This window comes from Manacus vitellinus, unplaced genomic scaffold (genome assembly GCF_001715985.3).
Source record: "Manacus vitellinus isolate BGI_N305 unplaced genomic scaffold, ASM171598v3 scaffold_4_pilon, whole genome shotgun sequence".
NCBI lineage: Eukaryota > Metazoa > Chordata > Aves > Passeriformes > Pipridae > Manacus > Manacus vitellinus.
In genome coordinates, this window is record NW_021940604.1 from 34,224,550 (window position 1) to 34,246,279 (window position 21,730).

Consider the following 21,730-nt stretch of genomic DNA (forward strand, 5'->3'; position numbering starts at 1 on the left):
AGTGTAGCAAAGTATCCTTTAAATGTACGATGTGTAGAATAGCAAATAATGTTTTTGAGGTGTGTTGTATTTTTTAGGTTATCTGCTGGATCCTAATGGAGAAAAATGTGTAACTGCACCTCGCCAAGTTTCTGCTCTACACCATAAAGACATCTCTGTGTCCTTGGTCTCTGCAAGTGATGGTGCTACAGTATGTGTTACTGAAAGAGGAGATATTTATTTACTTGCAGACTATCAGTGCAAAAAGATAGCTTCAAAGTATGTGTTACTTTTCTAATTTGTTGTGAAAAACAATAGGTGAAGATTACATTGTAGTTGTATACTTGAAGGTCTTAAAAGATTTTTGTGCAGATAATACAATGATCCCCCAGGTTTTCTTCATTTGCAGTTCTTTTATATGAACTAGGGCTATCGTTTTTGTTTGTTTCTTTGTTTATATTTGTTGGGACATGAGGCTAAGGTGCCACTTGCTGTTTACCAAAGATATTTAAAGAAAACACACTAAGAGGAAATATTTTGTGCTGATTTAAAAACATTGAAACTGGTGTTTTTTCTTCCTCTGTTAGCCTGGTTTTGTATAAGTACATTTTGGTAGAGGCATTGAAGATCTGCTATTCTATTTATTTACGTTGTTATGATTTTGAATCAGTAATTTAGGGTCTGATGTTCATAACTAATGTGTGGATAAAGTATGTTATGAAGAGTAATTTAAGTTGCAAGAGGGCCCTTGTAACATCATCTGGTCCATATGCTAAAACCTGCATGTAAAACCTGTTGAAGAAGTTGGATCCTTGACTCATAAATTTAGGAAATTATTTGATCCTATTCTCTGTTACTTAGTTTGCAATAACAGATTAGAATTGATTAGATTTGTTTAGATTAGATTTTGCCTAGTTGACTCCCAACTAGGTTTTCAGCTTCATTTCAAATTCTGACAGTATTTATTGACGTATTAAAGATTATTTTATACTTCTTTTCTACGTGGCTGTAAGTGAAGGTGCTGGCACTTGTAGAAACTTAATACAACATGCTGTGCTCTTATACTAAGAAACTGAGAAGGGATAAGGAATATGGTTTTGATCAGCTAAAAGCCAAAATGTACCAAATCCCTGAGAAATAACCTACTGGATAAGATAGGTCTTTTAATACAAACAGCTAAGTGAATTTTTGTAATTCTGAAATCAAAGATGTATCATCTACTGGTTTTCACTAATGGAATTTTGTGAAGAACCTGTAGATACAAAGTGCTTACTTAAAAACAAAACAAAAATTATAGTCTGCTAATAGTAGTAGTAGAATACTATTATAGTAGCACTACTACTAGTAGTGCTAACAGTACCAGAGGGGCAAAATTAAACATAAGTAATTTTTCAGTGTCACTGCCTCAACTGTATTTTTTTTACTGCTTCTATAAACAAAAAAATTAACTGTCATAGGAGTAACGTAAATACGCAATAAAGAAATACGAATTTAACCTTTTGTGTTTTTAGGCAGCTGAACCTTAAAAAAGTTCTTGTCAGTGGGGGATATTTGGAATATAAGGTAGATACCCAACATCTTAAAGAAAATGGGGGTCAGAAGATTTGCATTCTGGCACTGGATGAAGCTGGAAGAGTAAGTTATTTATAGTTAAATGTATACACTGTGTTGTCTTAAAACTGGAATACTGTGGTGGATTTATTGTTTTCTTCCCATAATAAAGTTCCATTTCACAGGACCTTTCAGAATCTCGGCCTTTTCTAAGATCTGCTCATTGGGAGAGTTAAGCCTTCAGTGCCATCTAGTGGTGTTTACAAAAAATTTTTCTTATTGAAATACCTTCTTAAAGAATGTTAAAAACTGATCTTGTATATCAAAATAAGGGAGCTATGTGGGTATTTCCTTTTCTTTCCTTGCCCTTGACTGAATTATGTTTTGAGATGACCTTATCTGTTCATTAGGTTGGTGTAGTATTTGTGCATGTGAGTTTTAGCCTCTAGCATCTGTAGTATTGGTAGTGCCCTTTTAACATCTTTGGGACACTGCTTTAGCAGTAAGAAACTACTTTATCTTCCTGCATCAGTGGAACTATATTGATGTACTGACAAGTGCAGTGATCTTTAGTGCTTCTAGGCATTCTAAATTATTGAGTAAGGAAAGGGATGTGATCTTAATACTTCTCTTTCCTAAATCAGTGCTTCCTGGTCTGGCTTGGTTGTACTTCCTTTGAGGAAGTACTGTTTAACCTAGAAAAGAGAAGGCTCAAGGGGGATCTTACCAATGTGTACCTGAAGGGAGATGTAAAGAAGATAGAGACAGGCTCTTTTCAATGGTGCCCAGTGACAGAACGAGAGGCAGTGGGCACAAACTGAAATAAAGGAGGCTCTGTCTGAATATTGGGAAGCACTTTTCTCATTATGAGGGTGGTCCAGCACTATCATAGATTGCCCATGAATGTTGTGAAATCACCATCCTTGGAAATACTCAAAAGCTGTCTAGATGTGTTCCTTGACAGCTAGCTCTGGGTAGTTCTGTTTGAACTAGATAACCTCCAGAGATCTCTTTCAACCTCAACCGTTCTGTGATTCTGTAGGGCTTGAGGGACAGGAAAGGAAATAGGTTGCTCGGGTTCTTTTGTCCTCTCCTTATGTAGGTGTTAACAGACCTGTGCAAGCCCTTTAGTGGGAGAAGATGAAAGTCTGACTTTTAGTGCTGTTAATGCCATGTCTGGGCTTTACCTTGCTTGCGACTATTTCTTTATGTTCGCTTCCTTGACATGTACAATTTACCTTGTGGGGGACTTGCTGTGCATGCAGTGTTTCACATTCCTGTTGAATATTTTTAATGTGTTTGGTCATGGTCTCCATTTCAAAACCTTGACTAGTATAGAGAAATCTAAGATTTTTGTCAAACAATTAACAGGAAAGGGTTTAAATTTTTGGTATGCTAGCTTTGAATTTTGTCTGATTTATAAGCAAACCAGTTGGGCAAATCTGTAAATTAAGAACTAGATGAAACATGTTTCTTGACTTGATGACACCTTTTGCTGTCCTTCTTGATGTGTCAGTAAAACCTGTACTGTATATTACTGCCTTGAAGATATTCAGAGAAACTTTTCAAATGCCCTTCATGGGCAAATGGATCTTGATATCATAATAGCTTTTCCCTGTTTTACTTGTGGGTTCTTTGATGCTCATAACACTTTATTCTAAAATTTTGGAGAATATCTTTCTCCTTTTATATGCAACTTAGAGGTGGTATGTTCTTGTGTTTAGAAAAGTAGTGTGTAATATGTGACTGCTTTTATAGGATATGAAGATTTTCCCTTTCTCTAAAATATTTATATTGTAGGTGTTCTGCTGGAAGTCATCTAATAACTCCATGAAGCAGTGCCGTTGGGTATATGGCCGGCAAGTCTTCATGTCTGATGTTGCTTTAAATGGGAACGAAATAATGTTTGTCACACAGGATGGTGAAGCCTTTACAGGGAAGTGGCTGGAAGAAGGGAAAAAAATCTCAGAAAAGAAAGGTTAGCCATGATTTCTTAGTGGCTTTTAAGTGCTTTAAATCAATATAAAAGTTTAATCGAATATTTACAGTCTAGCCATATTATGTAGTGAGTTTGTTCTTCCCTCTGTGACTGATGGTTATTAGTATTGACTCCTACTCTACATTTTCGTCAGTAATACTAAGACTTACTTATTTTGCAGCCTTCAGTTAAACTTTAAGTGGAGATTTCTGGGAGGAAAAGTACTTCTGAAGAGTAATAAGAGCACGAGGGTCTAGTGCAATGATCTTGTCGCATATTAGATAATGAACCCTAAGAGAATTGGCATTAACCCAAAGAAGGAGCATATTCTTGCTTGTGCTGCTAAGTGTGTGAAACCTTATTGTGTTTCCTAGACCCTTACCTGGGCAGAATACAGGGTCCAGAGCAATTTCCACCTTACTAACTTGGCTCATATTGCTGAGAGTAGGTCCTGTTGGTTTGTTTTGATGCAAGGAAAATACCTGTCTACTACAGGACAAGATTTTAATTGAAACTGTCAGCTCTTTTTCAGGAATGTATTTGAACTTTATAACTGTATGTTGCAGTTCGACTTCCTTTGATACTGAGATCCGTCTTTACTTTTCAGTCCAATTTTATATTCTTTCACAGTAAAAATCTTTCCTCTGTTTTTAATTCAGAGTTGCACACTCAATTGCTACTTTCTTTTGTTCTACACAGCACATAGTACAGAAGCACCAAATGCATCTCCTTTTTACTGTTTGTCCTGGTGCTGATATGTGTCTGTAGGCACTCTTTTTTATGCTTATTGCTATTCTTTTTTGTAGTTTTTAATGTCTTCAGGGAAACTTCAGAATCCACACCTGTTGACTAGGTGAATGCCTAGTTGATCACACACAATGACACATACACAGAATCATCAAGGTTGGAAGAGACCTTCAAGATCATCTAGTGCAACCATCAGCCTGGCACCACCATAATCATCTCTAAACCATATCCTCAGGTGCCTTTTGAATATTTCCAGAGAGGATGAGTCCACCAGCTCCCCGGGCAACTTTTTCCGATGCCTAACCACACTTTCAGTGAATTTTTTGTTCTAATGTCTAATCTGAACCTGCCCTGGTGCAACTTAAGGCCATTTCCTCTCATATAGATGAACATCTACGATATTCATCAGTGATTTGTAATGAATAAGGGCTTCTGGTTTTTTGCAAGGTTTTAATCAATGTTGTGAATGGTGTGCATGTATTCAGTTACCAGGTAATGGAAAATTCTAGAGATGCATTCAGAGATGTATTCATGTTATTTCAATAGTATTTGGTTAGTTTGGGTATAATTCAAACAGATATGAAATCCAAAGGCAATTGTGTTATCTCTGTTATAATGATTTGACAGGAAAAGAGAACAGTCTTGCACGGCTGTACGCTGATGCACAGCTTGTTTCATTCTGCAAGAGGTTGCACTGAATGTTAGGTGGAGTGTTTTCCCTTACATAAGAAGTGGCAAAACACTTCCTCAGGAAGTTCTGGGTAAGTTCTCCTCCTACATATACAGTATATAAGCTAGCTGAAATCTTCAGCATGATTTAGTCTTATTCAATGACTCCATCAGTGGACATACAAAAGTCAGTCTTGCCTTTTTGTTTTATTTGTTGCATTTTAATTATCAGGATCTTTCTATGATTTGTATTCACTTTTTTTTTTAGCAGAACTCGTATCGAGCCTTCAGAATTCTTCATACGATGTGTCTTGTGAACATGATGCAAACAGTGTGTATGAAAGAATTCGACTTCAGAAGCTAACTTTTGTCCACCGAGCTGTTAGTATTGCCACTGACCCTAGTGGCTGCAATTTTGCTGTATTACAGTCAGATCCTAAAACCAGGTATATTTAAAACACCAATGGTAATGTTTTGCGTTTTTGTGTGTGATTGCAGTTGAATCATTCTTTTCCAAACTATTTTTTGGCTCATACAGAAGTCACAGTAAATATGGTTACCCATCCTGCTAGAGGATAGCACTTGTTAGTAACTATGTTGAAGTTACCCAAAAATCTCAGCTAGCATATTTGCATAATTTGTATAGACAGTGTTGTTTTATCTAAGGTGTTTAAGGCAAGCGTTTGCCCTGCATTTTCTAACCCACTCTGAGTTCTAAATACTGTAGACATTCACCTCTTCAGTAATCACCAATAATCAGCTTTTAAATAGAAGTGAAAAGTGAACTTTTACTTGTTTGAAAAAAAATGTATAAAGTAAAATAAATAAGTAGAATACTGAACCATGTTTCTTATACTCTCACAATAGTTTCCAGTATATCTGATAAATAGCTAAGCATTATTGGTTTGGTTTGTAATATGAAATACAGTGAACATTTTTGTGTTTTCTTGTTGGAAAAATGAGATGAAGATAAGATAGTTCTGATAATACGTATTTTTTGGGTACATTATAAAGACAAAATACCATATTTGATATTCTGAAGCTAGGGAGGTCTTACATGTGTGGTGTAATTGCCTAAATACCATATTATTAGTTATTTTTGTAAAGAATAGGACAAGAAATGTTGAGTAGTGCAGCGATGTTAGAAAAAACCCAAACAAATCAAAGGGAAGCAACCTCATCCTCCTCATCAAACATACTATATAAAGTTTTATGAAGCTTGTAGATTTTGGTTTTTTTTAATGTATTTCATTTTATTCTAGTCTCTATGAAATTCCAAGTGTGTCATTATCAAGTTTTGGAATGGATTTTGGCAAACTGTTAGATGAAACAGATGAAATGGACAGCATCCACGATGTGACTTTTCAGATTGGCACAAGAACGTACCCCGTGCACAAATACATCTTGGCTGTACGCTCTGACTTCTTCAGGAAGCTGTTTGTTTCCAGTGACAACCAGCTAGACACTCCAGACATCTACCGTAAAGATGAAGATGCTGTTGGATGTGATCTTTATGTAGTAGAGAAAGTTCATCCAGATCTATTTGCATACCTCCTGCAGTTCATATACACTGATACTTGTGATCTTTTGACTCATGGTTATAAACCAAAAATCCCATGTAAAGAAAAATCAGAAGAATATCAAAATACTTTAATTTCTAATCTGAGCAAAATGAGTTTTGATGAAAATGTTAATGGAAAGTCTGCATTTGAGATTTATAGAAATAACCAAGTACAAGTTATGAATGAAAAACAGAAGAGCAAATCTAAAAAAGGCAAAGCTGGTGAAGAAGCTAACCTCATTAAAATGTTGCAAAGTGCAGCAAAGAAATTTGGACTCAGCAATTTAAGTGGAAGGTAGGTGAAAGGAAATTATATATTTATATTATATATATATTAAATTTATATTATAACAAACTCTTCATGGGGTGTTTTTATGTCAGCTGATTTAACTTTAGTTGTTATGACAATAATGTAAATAAAGACACATGTTAGAATAAAAATTGGGAGGAAATGGTGGGGGGATGCTGCTTAGGAAGTCGGCATCGGTTGGCAGATGGTGAGCTATTGCATCGTGTGTCAGCTGTTTAGTATGTGCTAAGTCCTTGATTATAATTAATATTTTCCATTGCTTTTATGCTTTATTAAACTGTGTATCTCAACCCATGAATTTTACTATTTTTTCCCTGGTTCTCTCCCCCATCCCACTGGTGGGTGGGTGGGGGAGAGTGAGTGAGCAGCTGTGTGGTGCTTACCTGCCAGCCAGGTTAAACTGTGGCAGTATCTTTTAAGGCATGGGCTCTATGGGATTTGATATCTGATACAAATCATGTGACTTTCCAGAATGGCTGTTTTAAAACATCAGTACTTGTTTTGTTAGAGACAGCTGATCTAATTGAGTTTTATATTGATTAATTTCTATACTCTGGTCCATAGTCTAGCAGTTTTTCCACAGACAACAAACATATTTTGTGTAAAACAACACAAAGCCAAATTGAATTCTTGTTTAACTGTTGTTAATTTTATGTTACATGGTGAAACGAATGGAATTGAGACCAAATATCTCTGTAGAACAGTATTACACAATTGTCTAGGGTTTCTTTTCTGCATTTGTCCTTTCAAAAGAGGGAATGAGTTTTTTCAGGACAGTTTTCTTTGCTGTAGTTTTTGCACACACAGCAAAGATGTGAAACGGCTGCTAAAACTGTGTTCCTGAGTAAAATTTCCATGGTAAAGCACTTTGCCTTTGGAAGTGTGTTACTTTGTAATCTGCCAGCAGTACTCCTGTGTCTTTACCATCCCATTCATAAGCCTCTCTGATGAATTAGGATGCTAAAAAAGCCTGTGCTGAAACATGCATCTCTTCTAAACTGCTATCTTTGTTCAGATAACTGACTGGTAGCAGTATATATTATTTGTACATTTTTGACCCTGTGGTGTGGGACTTTGACCTTAACTATATAATATAGCTTTCAGGTAAGATAATAAATAAGACAGCTAAGATGTGGAAAGAATGTCAGTTATATTTTACATCTGCAGTGAAGACTTTGAAATAAGAACTGACCCTTTCTAGTTTTCTGTGATGAATCATTCTGATTTTTTTTCGTATTCACAATATGAGGCCACTGAAGTACTGTTACTTGGTGGAACTGTTCTTAATGGTTTGAACTGTATACTAATTGTATTGCTTATTACTAATGTTAATGACTTGCAGGTTGGATGGAGTCAGGTTAGAAAATGGAAAAATTATTGTTGTCAACAAGAAGAATGGGAACAAACCAAAATTAAATCAGAAGAAATGGTAATTTTTTTTAAATCAAACTTCTTCTACCCCCATTATCTTCTTTAACGTCATCTCTTTCTCTATTAAATGCAAGCTAAGGTTGATCAGCAGCATTTTAACTTCTGGTGTACACTTGTCTCTTTCACAGTAATTCATGTTTGGATGTTCTTTGTAGATGCTTATAGACTGATCTCTAAATTAGTAATCTGGGATAGATTTCGTGTGGTGTATTTTTGTTTCTTTTTACTGTACCTCTGTGTTCTGTGGGTTAACTGTGTCATAGAATGCTAATGTCAGGAGAAGTGTGGGTAATTCAGTCAAAAGCAATTTGACTTCTGTAAATGTGCTTGCTGTGACAATAAGACTACACAGATTGGAAATAAGCAAATGGATAATATTTTTTCTAATTTGCTTTTAGCAAAGTGATATTGGTTTTTTAATTCCACTGATGTGATTGAGTTATTTATACCCAAAGTCTTGAATAGTCTTATTTACATAGTAAAAACAACATTGCATAAAAGTAACTTTTTAACAGAATTTGGATTATTGCACTCCTAAAATGCATCATGAAAGCCTATAGTAGCTACTGATATAAAAGAAATCTGTAACTTAACATAGACCATTTAAGATTGACTAAAATTAGCCATCATTAATTTATTTGATCATAGTGGTAATTGATCTTGTTTTGAAGGAAATACTTCAGATAGAATTTTGAGAGCTCAAGTTTGGAAAAAAAAATTCTCTCTGAAAACTATTGTGCTTGTACTTTTGGGTTCATTTTCTGTGATATTATTAAAGTTCAGGTGTGTTTTATTTCAAAGAATAAATCGTAACTTGCTAAAGTTAGCATTCATTTGTAGAGTTTACAGCTTGTAGATCTTCTGAATAGTCACAGTTTTGATCCTATTAAATATCTTCTAGTTCATACCTCTGCGATGTGACCCTGAAATCTTTAGATGGAAAGGAATTCCCGTGTCATAAGTGTGTACTTTGTGCAAGACTTGGTATGTGTGTGTATTTTTATATATATTTATATAACATAAGTCATATTGTCTCTTTTAACTGTCATTTTCTTGCATCTTGAACTGAAATGCCTTTCTTTACAGATTATTTTCACAGCATGTTAAGCAGCTCATGGATTGAGGTAAGCTTGCCAAACACGTGTGGTGGTATGTTTTTTTCGCATCAAATAAGTGAGAGATTTTCAGCTTTTTCCTATAGTAACATAACCTAAATAATGGGGAAAAGGAAAGGCTGGATTCTTGGGTCTTGTTTGCAAGAAAAAAACCCACAAACCACATTTTTGGTTACTCTACATTTGTGCTATTTACATTGTGTATTAAATGAGAGTAATAAATGTAATACTGTATATCAGGGGAAATTACAGTATTGCTTTTGTTTTAGAGGTTTAGTTTGAGCTAGTTCATGGATTTATAAAAAGTACTGGACTTGCGGGGTACTGCTTTGAATGAATTCTCATTTTCTTTCTGTAAAAGATCTTACAATTTAAATAATATGCAGTTTGGAATAGCTTGTCCTGTAGTGAGTACAAATACAACAGGATCAAGAGTCAATGTATAGAACCTCCAGTTGATTTCTGCTGTTTAATGAAATAGAGGATATCAAGGACTATTCTACTTAGTCATCAACTGGTGCTTCAAAAGGTGTAGATCTTTAATTTGTCATGGTTCCTATTTGCTAGCTGTGTGTCAATGCCCTGGTTGTTCCTGGACATTGTAATTTCACTAGTACCTCTGTTTAACTATCTGAATACTGCTGAAAATGTTTATGGAAAGAGAGGAGAGGTGTAAGTGGAGAAGCATTTTTCTGAGACTGAAAGCTAAAGCAGTGGCAGGAGTTTTTTCAGTTTCATAGCTTTCTGGCAATATGTAAATCTAAGAACCTGGTAAAGTACTGACAGTTCTCTTCTGCTGTGAAACAGAACTTCACCTCTAAGTTACTGTGCTACCTTTTCCTCAGTCAGCCCAGAGGAAACAAATTGAAACACTGTGAGACAAATGATGGATTTAAGGCCTTTTTTTTTAAACATTTAATGTCCATTTGTATCATTGATTTCTATATTAATTGTATGTAGTTCATAAGTTATCTATTATTTCATAAGTAAATCTAAATCAACCTAAACTAATAAGTAAATATTTTGTGAATTGAGTGCTCTAGATGTCGTATAAAAATCTTAATGTCTGTAAGAGGTTTTAAACTTTAGATGGAAAATATGTCATTACCAGTAGCATGTTCTAAAGCAAAAGAAATATTTTAGTATGAAGCTTTACTTCAGTACCACTTGAAATAAACCAAAGTTGTTAAGCAGTGATGCTACATAAAAAGTGAATGGGGACACATGATTTACTGGCTAATGTTTGCTCATACAAAAACTTCAATGGTTAGGATGGTCCTTCAAATGGAGGGTTTGATGAGGACTTTGTTTTCAGAGAGATTAAGAGTAATGAGTAGTTTAATTTTGTTTTTCCTTGGAAACTTGTGATTTCACTAGATCTTTTGACCTTGAAAGGAAAACAGTTCAGTAGTTGCATAGGGGATTCCTGTAGTTCTACTTTTAGACAATTGTGGGTAAAGTAATATAATCAAAGAGGATTGTTAGAGAAGATGATCAAAGTGATGAAACACTGAATTGTTTCATATATATTTATTCGGAAGTTTGGGCAGATTTTAATTGCTCTGCTACAGTCAATTCTTAGTACAAATGCTTAAATAATTGTTTAACTTTGAAAAGATGACTCTCAGTTTGAGTCATTTGCTAAATATAATTGCTGTCTTAATGTTGTATTTTATTCCAAGTACTCAGCTTCTCTTACTCTTTTTTTCTTTTCTTTTTTTTTTTTTTAAATACTTTTAGGCTACCTGTTGTTCAGCTCTGGAAATGCCAATCCATTCTGACATACTACAGATAATTGTGGATTACCTGTATACAGATGAAGCTCTTGCCATAAAAGGTGCAATTAACATATTTTCAACTGTAGCTGTTGCAATTTTTGTATTTTTTAAAATAGAAATTCAGTACTTAACATGCTTGTGCTGAAGTTATATGTAAAAAAAATCCCAATTTTTATGCCTTCTGCTTTAGAGCGTGAGATGATAGCTGTACCCTAGGCCTCTTTTCTTTTCCAATTTTCCTTTTCCCTCCTATTGCTTAAAAAAGTTGACTGTCGGTGCTCTTCTAAGCTATTCCTTGGGCTGTGAAAATCCCACGGAAATTTGCAAAGCCATTATATTTGTCCCTTGGTAAAATCTCATTGAAGCTGTATGTGTGATAATTGCTTTTGATTTACCCACAGCATTTACATGATGCTTTGTTTTCCAGATTCTCAAAACGTGGAATTCATGTGTAACGTTCTGGTGGTAGCAGACCAACTTCTTATATCCAGACTCAAAGAAATCTGTGAAGTAGCTATTGCAGAAAAACGTGAGTTCTTTCGCTTGTATTATAAAGGGTTAGAGAATAAAAAACAGGGTTTTTAGAGGTTCTTACCTTTTTCAGCACAGAATTATTTGCTTATATTCCTTTGCACTGATTATGTTTTGCTGTTCATTGCACAGCTAGCAGTTGTATCTCTAGTCTGAGCAATGTTCTAGGTTAGCATAATCTTTCATTCCTTATGCATCAATGTCTTCATCTCATGCTCTTCAATAAAAGAAAAAAAAAAGCAAAAAAAACCCCCGAAAAGCTAACCACCCCCCCAAACCCCCTTATTTCATTGAATTCAAATTTCTTCTCTTTAAAATATGACAAAATTAGTTATATGTTTCTGTTTCTATCCTTGTATTTAGTTCTGCTAGTTCTTCTGTTGTTTGTTTGATACAGTGCTGTTTTTATATGTCTATGAAGACTTGTCTCTTCTAGAAAACACTGTGTTGTTGCATAACTTGATATTTTTGCTTGGCTTTCTTACTGACTTTCATTTCACTCCTCTCTCCTGGCCCCGATCCCTACCTCTCTCTCTCCCCCTCACCTCCCCCTTATTTTTTCTTTGTCCCTACTAAATTAGAACATTTGGAACTTTAAGAATGATTTATGCTATATATGAAACTTGCTATTTTTAGCTTGCTTTTCCCCCTTTATTTTGGACTACTGTTGAAACTGATCTGTTTGCAGGTAGGACTTTCTGTTTCTGTGAATTAGCCATTGCATTCAAACTGCTGCAAAGTTACATGGGGCTTGCTATAGTTTATGGCCATTTTGAGCATTAGCATTTTTTCTAGGAATGGAGAAGTATATAATATGTTTCAATTACTAGATCATGCTGTACAATAAGTCTTAAAAACTACTGCTTGATAGTGCAGCAGATTATCTAATTTAGTTTGTTGTTTCTTCTCTGCAGTTACTTTAAAGAATGCTGCTGAGCTGTTGGAGTTCTCAGCCATGTATAATGCTGAACAGCTAAAATTGTCCTGCTTGCAGTTCATAGGACTCAATATGGCAGCTTTGCTTGAAGCAAGGTGAGTGGGAATGCCTTTGTGTTCATATATTAGCTGTTGAACTTAAACATCTCAAAAAGGCAAAAGGATTGGAAGAACTAATACAGGCAGTTAAATGTTAAAATGCAACAATGCTGCTAGTTTAAAGGTAGGCTCAGTTTTACCAGAGAGGGAGAGAAAAACTAGTTAAATATCTGTACATACTGTACCAGTTCTGTAGTACAAAACCATATGTTACTGTCTGCCACGAAGAGCCTGAATTAAGTGGAAAAACCTCTTTTGAATTCAGTGGGCTTTGACATTATGCATAGTCATTTTTGGGTTTTTAGAAGTGTTTTTGAAGATGCATAAAACTACTGTGGGGTTTTTTTTTGTTCTCTGTTTGGGGGTTGGTTTTTTGGGGGGAAGGGAGTTGTGTGGTTTATTTGGTTGTTTGCTTTGTTTTAGGATTATTTGGGGTTTTTTTAAACATGATTGTTACTATACATATTTAATTTATTTTAAATAGGTTTATTATATAGCTACTGCATTTTCCAAGGAGGATGGGCCTGCCATTTGGTAGTCTTTTTCTTTAACTGTCAGCAGTGAGAGCTGAACAAATTAATTTATTATCCTTACTTTCCACAGCGATTCTTTTAAAGTTCTAAGAAGTTGAAGGTGTGCTCTGGCCTTCCTTCTCTTGGACAGGTCTTCAGGTTGCTTCCTAAGTACATACCATCTTTTCAGAGCAAATCTTATCAGCACTGATTGAACTTCTTTTTTAGCAAAAACTGGAAAAAAAACACCAAAAAAACCCAGCCAAAGAAAAAAATCCATCTCTATTGTTAGTCCTCACTGTCCTTTTTGTTAGACTTCTTTTCACTTAAAGAAATTTTTAGAGATCTGAAACAGTTCAGAATGCCAGCACTTCCTTGCCATGTCACATAGCTACTCCACTTGCATCACAGGAGTTTATTCATATTAGCCATTTTCCTTGTCAATCTGTATAAAGTATAAACATTTTAACCTTTGATTTTGGAGAGAAAAATCTAATAAAATTGCTTTAAATATTACTCTGAATTCAGATTTGTTTCACCTTAGGCCTGAAGGACATGCAGCATTCTGACTATGATTAAGACTGCATCTGTATTTTAGTGAAAATCTGAAAATGTTAGTATTGGGTAGAAAAACTTTTAATTTGATACTTAAGACAGGTAGAACTCAGTCCTGACAGCTTCGTGCGAGGAGGACTGTTCACATGGACAAGACAGTTCTCTTGAGTCCAGTTTGTTGCTATAGAATTATTTTTTGGCATAAATGTGTAACGATGTTGGGTTGAGTTTTATAGGAGAATTTACATAGACTTGGGGTGTTTAGATACATGTCAGGAAAACTTGAAAATATGCAGAAACAGGGAGAGTAATGACCAGTTCATGGTTACTTAACTATGTAGGTCTGTATTGGCTCTGACCTTAAATAAAAGTAAGTGGAAAGGTTGTGTGTTTAATCCTGCCTTACAGCAAAGGCATTGATTAGTTTATATTCTGTGTAGGTGAGATTCATCCAAAATGTTAATTTGAATTTTTCATTACTGGGATTTTTTTTTTTTAATAAGGTGCTAAGATAATTTTTTTTTTTCTTTAGGACTCTGGATGTCTTAAGTGATGATGTTGTGAAGGATCTTTCTGTTTATTACAGGAAAATGGTAAGTTGTACAACTTGAGTGTAAGCTGATTAGGTTTAAAATGAGAATAGATGAGTAATAAATACATACCTGCAGGGTCTGTAGATGACAGGCTAAATGTGAAACATCTGACTCAACAGATGAGGTTGGCTGCTACAATTATCACTCTTGAGCTCATATTTCATTATTCACTAGCTACTGCTGCAACAGTATTGTGTCTTTAGAATTAATGAATTATATACATTAAATATATTAATATTCTGTAATTAACAATTGTTGCATGAAAAAGCGTAAGCAAAACCTGTGGAAAAGAGCATCGGCTACTTGGAAGAAAGGAGAAGAAAGAAAATGATATATCTCCAGTGAAAAGTTCAGGGTGATTCTATAGATCTTAAAATCAGTAAGAAGAATAATGTGAAAGTTGAGCTTTAATGCAAAGGTGAAAACCAAGACACATTATAATCCAGTATTTTTTAATTGTAAAAGATAAATGTTTGCAAAATCTTGAAGCATATTTTGTCAGGAGTTATAGACAGATGAAACAGACATTTTGAGTGTGTCAAAATAGTTCACTTGTTTTGCTTAAAGACGTAACTTAACTTTATAAGCTTGTTAAATAATTAATTACTTGATCTGTGACAGTGTTTTAAATTACAGTCAGTTTTGGTCCTTTTACAAGAGACCATATATTTGCTAGCATACAGCTTGAGAGAAACTTAATGTAATGGCTTTTACAACTACAGATTCCAGCTATGGTCAGGAGAGTAATTACCCCATATCCAGATGGGCCTGACATAAGTTCTTTTGAGCCTGAAGATGGAGAGAATTGTGTCTTTTTAAGGGAAGAAATGAACACAGAACAAAATTCTCAGTAAGTATCTGTTTTTTATCAATATTTTTAGCTAGATGAACTGTGTGTATTAAATCCTCATTTTCATGGTGCCTGACTCCCTTTAGATTCAGAATTGAAATATTAAGAAATGGAGATTTCAAAGAAAATCCCTTCAATGTTTGAAAATATAACAAACCTGCAGCAGAGCACTTCTTTCAATTTATAAGTAGCATGTGAGTAAAGGTTGTAAAACAAGCATTCACAGTAATGTTTGGGAGTTGTGCATGTGAGGAGAGTATCTGTATATGTGTGAGACCAAATGTGGAGTTCATTGAACTTCACTGAATTAGGAGAAATCAAAAGAGAAAAAAACAGACTTTAACATACTATATAGATATCTTTGGAAAATTGTGATAATCTACATTTCTTAATATTTACAGAATTGTCAAGTGAAATATGAAGTTTTGTAGCTGATAGGATGGCTTGGTAGCAGGCTTCCAAATAGCGAAATACAATATCGCTGTGCAGATGAAACCTCACCTACATTATTGTGTATGGTTCTGAGCATTTGTGTCTGGAAAAGTTGTGCTAAATGAACTAGGTAAGAACTAGTAGATCAAGGGAACTGAGAGGCTATTCTGTATTAGACTTCAAGCCATTCAGGGTTCTTAAGGGCTAGGTGATAGATAACGTTTAGGGTATTGGGCACTCCAAGGGTTAAAAAATAACACAAACCCAGGCATTGTAAGTTAGTGATGCGGAATGGAATAAGTAGCTGTACAGTTGTTCCACAAAAAGCTTCTTAAAGAAACTTTTTGAAATAGGGTACTGTAGCTGTGATTCATATAACTCTGAATTTCTAGTAGTTTTTCTAAAATGAAAGATGCCTTTTGTTTTATTTCACTCTTCCTAATAGCATATACAGGAACACATGACATTTAGGTAGCATGGCCCTAGACCTGCTTTATTGTAAAGTTAGTATTATTATGATGGCAATGTTTGTGTTGGGGAAAAATGAGACCAACTGTGGAGTTTATTGAACTTCACTAATTTAGGAGAAATCGAGAGAGAAAAAAGTGGAGACTTGTATGTCATTTGCTTTATGTCCATTGCTGTGCTGTGTAGCAGGTTTAATCTGACCTAGGTGGCAGTGCCAGTCTGTGCAGCAGCTGTATCTTCCACTGTCTCATCAGAAGTCTTTGTGCAGTGTAATAGTTCGGAGACTAGATCTAGATTGAAAAGAATTTTTTCTTTTCCTCCTGGATTCTTTTTGTCTCCTCAAATCATTTATGAAATAGTTGTGCCAGTGCATAAACAGAGCAGGAACAAGCAGCTCTTGCCAGTGGGTGGGACCAGGTACTACTGCTTGAAGTATAATGGCTGTTGCTGACTGAAAGACTTGACATTGACACCGGTAGTTCTGGGCCTCAATTTCTGTGGCTTAACGCATTTGGGGTTTTTTTTGTTTCTTTGTTTGTTTTTAATAGGGAAGCCCTTTTCAAAAGAGCAAAAAATAAGGCAAAAAAGAAGCCACGAAAACGGTCTGACAGCTCTGGAGGATATAATCTCTCAGATATTATTCAGAGTCCAGCCTCTACAGGTCAGTGGAAAAGAGATTCCTTTCAGGTATAAAACCAGAACGTAAAGTGTAATATGCAATGCAATTTCTGTACTTCAGGAAGGAAATCTTAGAAAGATTATTTCTTTTGTAGTGAACACCATAGTTGAATGTGAATAGTGAATTCTTAAGATTGAGGTTTTTTTGAGAGGACTTTTGTCATTTTAAGCTTGTGCCCAAAGTTCAGATAAAAGCACATATTTTATCAAATAAAGATAATGGACACTTTCTCATGTGGTTTTAATAAGTGGAACATTTCTACTAATGTGTTGTGGGTTGTTTGTTTTTTTCTGGAATATAAAAGATAAATTAGTCACTTTTTTTTTTGAAAAGATGGTAGAAAACTTCATTTTCAAAGAAAAAGTGTCAGTGTTACTTCATAAAACTTTATATTGTGAGACAGCAGAAGAAAACTGGGACCAATATTATTCTGAAAAAAAATATTTAAGGTAGTCTAAAATTTGCTTATGCTTATTACAGCCTAGTATTCTGATCTAGGTAAACTTCTGGTTATTTTGTATTCATCATATGGAGTGAATAATTTTGGGGTTTTTTAAACATTGTTTAGTCTGGCTCTTATGATTAATAGTTCTACTGTCTTTTCTTATTTCTAGGCTCAGTAAAACTGGATAAAACTAACTCTGTAGAATCACTTCCAGAACTCTTAACATCTGACTCTGAAGGTAGTTATGCAGGAGTGGGTAGTCCCAGAGACTTGCAGTCACCTGACTTCACAAAAGGATTTCATCCAGAGAGGACTGAGGTTGGATAAACAATATATTTGTTTGTTTTTACCTCGTTCATCAAAGGCAGAGTTTGTATTTTGGAGTCTTTCTGCAAAGTTGTTGTACTTAAAATGGAGTAGACAACTTTAAGTAGTTATTGTTTGTTTGATTAAGCAAATAAAAATTAGTGTTTGTAGCATTTATTCAAAAATTTTCTGCCTGGTTTTTAGATGAAAGACAAAGCATGTGCTCAGGGAATGAAAGCCTCTCAAGCTAATAAGGAGATGAAGTCATACAAGGGAGCATCAGCATTGAAACAGTCTGTTCCACAGTCCATTCCCAGTGCCAGACACAACTCTGCAAGCTCTCCCAATTGGGTAGCAACCACTTTCAGGTGGAGTAATACTTACAGTAACTATTCTACACTTGGTAGTGAATGCTAATAATATTCTCTTCAGATTGAAAAGCTGTCTGCTCTTCAAAACGATCATATGTTACTTGAAATGTGAACTCAAGATTTTGGTAGTTTAATAAAAGTGGTACATTTTTTAATTATTCTTTGAAAAAAGCAGTGCTACTTTTCTAAAATGCTAATTTCTGACACTTTTCCCAGGCTTTGTGGGTTTGTGGCTGATGGGCTTTGTTAATACAGGTGATAAAGCTGTAGAAATTAAAGTTGCAACTCTGAAGTGTATCATGAGCAGGGTGAATCTATGTTTGTCTCACTATGTCTACTTGATGCAGAGAGGGAAACACACCCCTCAACCAACTCTTTGGTCTTCAGACTAGTTGGAAGAAGCTTGACCCTCATCTTCTATCTTAGGGTCCCTTGTGATCATTTTCTAGAGGGTTGTATGGAATGGGAGCAAATAAAACCATAAGACTTTGTTGTAATGTCACTGTGCCTTTATGTGTTTCTCTTGTGCTATTTCTTAACTTGTTCTAATATCACTGGCATGATGTCAAGAGAAAAGCAGGCAGCACTGCTGTGTAGATTGTTTAAAGGGTTCATACTGTAGTGTATTTTGTTGAAATACTTTGGAGGAGCAGTGACCTTCCAGTGGTTAATACACTAGTTAGACTGTGGCAGTTGGGTTTATGTAGGGAGAGATGGAGAAAGTGCTGCTTATATTTCATTTCAAAGCCCGTCCTCAGATCTGGTTGTAACACATCTTGATTTATGGAAGTTTTTAAGTACATGGGTCTTAATTTATAGTTTTATGTAAAACTTGAAATGTCTAGGTTTAATTCATGCTCATTTCTTTGGAAGTTGAAAATTAGGTCATTTATGAAAAAAAGACCGATTCCTAAAGATTGAGAATGTTACTGATGTTTGTACAGACCTCTGACTGCGAAGACTGTTCTGTTTATCATGTGAAATAGTTTTAATCCTGTTCTTCAGAGAAAGATCAAATTCAGCCTTCATGAAAGAGCTGTGACCAGTGCCTCTCTATTACTTAGCATGAGCATTTGACTACTAAATAAGTATCTTGGATTTAGGTATCTAATTTTTTTAGTGTAATCATAGTTCACATCTTTTTGTTTCATAGTATAATGAGTCTTGAAAGTATTTTTATAGTGTGTTCTTAAATATGTATATATTTATAAAAGTTTTGTCAGAAACATTTTATTTGAGGTTTGCCATAATTGAGGAAACAGACATAAATTATACAACTGGTCACCAATCTCGTGTATGATTTAGAGGATTTCAGTGAAGGTTGGAACTGTGGAATGTAAGTAAAAATCAGTGCCTTGTAAGGTAACTTTTTATTTTTCATTTAGCCCTGCCAGCCCTCCTGCTATGGATCTGAGAACCATCATGGAAATTGAAGAAAGTATGCAGAAATGTGGAACCATGCCAAAGGCAAATTCAGGGTTGGTAAAAAACCAAAATCTATAAAAAAAAAGTGTGATAGGCTGGGTTATTATGAATTTACTTAGTGGTTTAGGCAGTTCAGAGTTTAAAATAAGCAGGAGAAAAGCTGTCCTATTTGGTTTTGAACAGCTTTGTTTACTTCAGTTCATTATGTTGCTTTTCTGTAGGCATGCAAAGTTTATCCCTTTATTTTACTCTAGTCTTGTTTTGTCAGCTACTGCGAAAGAGCTAATAAACTAGTATCTTAAATAAGTGGCCTGCTCTGCTGAGCCTTTCTATTTCCAACCAAAAAGAATTAATTCTTCTCCCTAGAACTTTGGAAATTACTTGTGGATGAGTACTATATTTGATAAGTTTGTTTCTTGTCTTTCATCCTCTGACCTCCTCCAGCACTCATGTCTTGATATTGACAGTTCTTCCTCAGACAGAAGCAATGGTAGTTCTTGCTTGGAGAAGCATCCGAAAAGATACAGGGAGATAAATGTACTTTTTTTTTACAAGGCAGTGTATTAAACCTAGTGTTTTTTAACTAGAAACATATGGAAGAGAACAGGAGATGACTCTTAGGACCTTTTGAGGTGTGGCATTCTTGTAAAAGAGAGTTAGGACAGTAGTAATGGAGCCTGGTAAAGGGTTGCTTGCTAAGTAGGTTCAGAAGCTGCAAACAAAGCAGCCACGACTGAATCCAAATAACTTAGAAAAGAAAATTATTACAAATAGAAAAAATGGCTATATGCTGTTATATACTTTTTTTAATCTCTGAATATTTTTGGTTTAAGGGAGCTAAGCTTAACAGTCTCTAAAAAAATCATAAAATTAGAAAATAGTAGTTTTCATCTAGTGGTAGTCCATCTCTTTTGGACGCTTGATTCCTACTCTGCATGTTTTTGTTTACAGACATCTATGTGAAGAATAGTTTTATGATGCTTTTCTTTCTGTCACTCTTGATATTAATTGATCCTCCTTTTGCTTCCCAGCCTTCTGAGCCCTCCCTTCCTTGCCTCTTGGTACTCTAAACAAAGTATTTTGGTCCAGGAAAGAAGTATTTCTTAGTTTAATTTTGCAGGGTTAAAGGTGAGTCATCTCAAAGGACCTTGATCTTATGTCTTCTCTCCTTGCAATATCCATTCACAGCAGAATGGTGTCTCATGGAACCAAACTTTCTCAGAAGCAAAGGAAAATGATTGCCCTGGCAGCAAAAGATAATGGATCAATCAGTAGCAGCATGGAGCCTACCGCTATAGTAACTACACCACCCCCCCCTACAAAAGTTGCAAAACTAGGGAATGCATGGTATGTTATAAATCTATCAATTCTTTCTCTTTGGAGGGTTTTGACATTGAAATAGCTTCTTTAAAGCAGACTGAACTGTTTGTGTCTACATTTGGTAGTAATCTAGAAATTCAAAGTGGGTAGAGAAATGCAGTGGTTGCAGTTTAACATTTCTTTGAAATACTTCTATATGAGTCAGAAGACTGCATCCCATCTGGTGCTTTCCTGTGTATGATGTGGTATTTGCAGATGGTATCCAAGTAAAGCACAGATGAAGGCTGAGCACAAGCTCTGAAACTTAGGAAGGAAGGAGTTACTAAAAAACATTACGAATGGTGGTTTTTTTCTGTCAAAAACATATCAAAAAATGCTAGCCCTTCCTGGGGGGAAGGTCTGCAGTGACTTTGAGGTAGAGCAAAATCGACTGAAATTAGAGATAACAAAGTTATCCGGAGTCTTGGAGCTGGGGGGGGTGTTGGATGCTGGTAAAAATTTTTATGGTGGAAGGATGCATAATGGGTTTCAAATGACTTTTAATGCTGATTGCACACAATTTAGGTGTTCAAGTTAATATCACAGAATATGAAGAATAGAAAAATAGTATATCATCATCTGTTCAATGACCGAGGTTTATAACTGTTGAGGTGCTAGCCCAACTCATGCTTTGTTCTTCGTATTTACTGTTGGTATTGGATAAAAGCACAAATGCAAAATGTAGAAGTTGCAAGCTATGTAAATTTAATGTGTTTAATTCTTACAGGATAAATACCTATTTGCATGCTCTTAGCTTGAAGTAAATGTTGGGCAGTTCTCCAGTTTTCGCTGTTCAAGAAGGTCTAGACTTTTATTGCAAGTTACTTCTGTTACCCTAGAAGAACTGTTATTCTCCTCTCTCTCTAGCTTACTTTTTTTGTAACTCAGTGGGAACAAAGGTAGCTGCATACCCCCCACAGTCACTATTTTAAATGAAGTCTTTTTTTATACAATTTAGCTGTTTTAAATGCTATTATAGTAGTTTGGTTTTTTGTATTGGATGGATTTCAAAGTAAAATAGCATTCTGTCTTTTAAAGGGTATGTTTAGT

General features: G+C 35.1%; 1 protein-coding gene across 4 annotated transcripts in view; it reads left to right on the forward strand.

The window, feature by feature from the left end:
- Positions 1–21,730, forward strand: part of IBTK (inhibitor of Bruton tyrosine kinase) — a 56,456-nt gene that overhangs the window by 18,068 nt on the left and 16,658 nt on the right. For 2 of the 4 annotated variants that reach the window (XM_018078076.2, XM_029962708.1), the window contains 18 exons: positions 78–258; positions 1,491–1,614; positions 3,331–3,508; positions 5,193–5,370; positions 6,187–6,780; positions 8,138–8,224; positions 9,128–9,210; positions 9,313–9,350; positions 11,082–11,178; positions 11,547–11,648; positions 12,565–12,682; positions 14,285–14,345; positions 15,068–15,195; positions 16,644–16,756; positions 17,389–17,537; positions 17,730–17,893; positions 19,282–19,374; positions 20,510–20,668. In XM_018078076.2, coding sequence (XP_017933565.2) covers positions 78–258; positions 1,491–1,614; positions 3,331–3,508; positions 5,193–5,370; positions 6,187–6,780; positions 8,138–8,224; positions 9,128–9,210; positions 9,313–9,350; positions 11,082–11,178; positions 11,547–11,648; positions 12,565–12,682; positions 14,285–14,345; positions 15,068–15,195; positions 16,644–16,756; positions 17,389–17,537; positions 17,730–17,893; positions 19,282–19,374; positions 20,510–20,668 — 2,647 coding nt within the window. The remainder of the gene's footprint in view (positions 1–77; positions 259–1,490; positions 1,615–3,330; positions 3,509–5,192; positions 5,371–6,186; positions 6,781–8,137; positions 8,225–9,127; positions 9,211–9,312; positions 9,351–11,081; positions 11,179–11,546; positions 11,649–12,564; positions 12,683–14,284; positions 14,346–15,067; positions 15,196–16,643; positions 16,757–17,388; positions 17,538–17,729; positions 17,894–19,281; positions 19,375–20,509; positions 20,669–21,730) is intronic. The other 2 variants (XM_018078077.2, XM_008920309.3) reach the window with 2 other exon arrangements.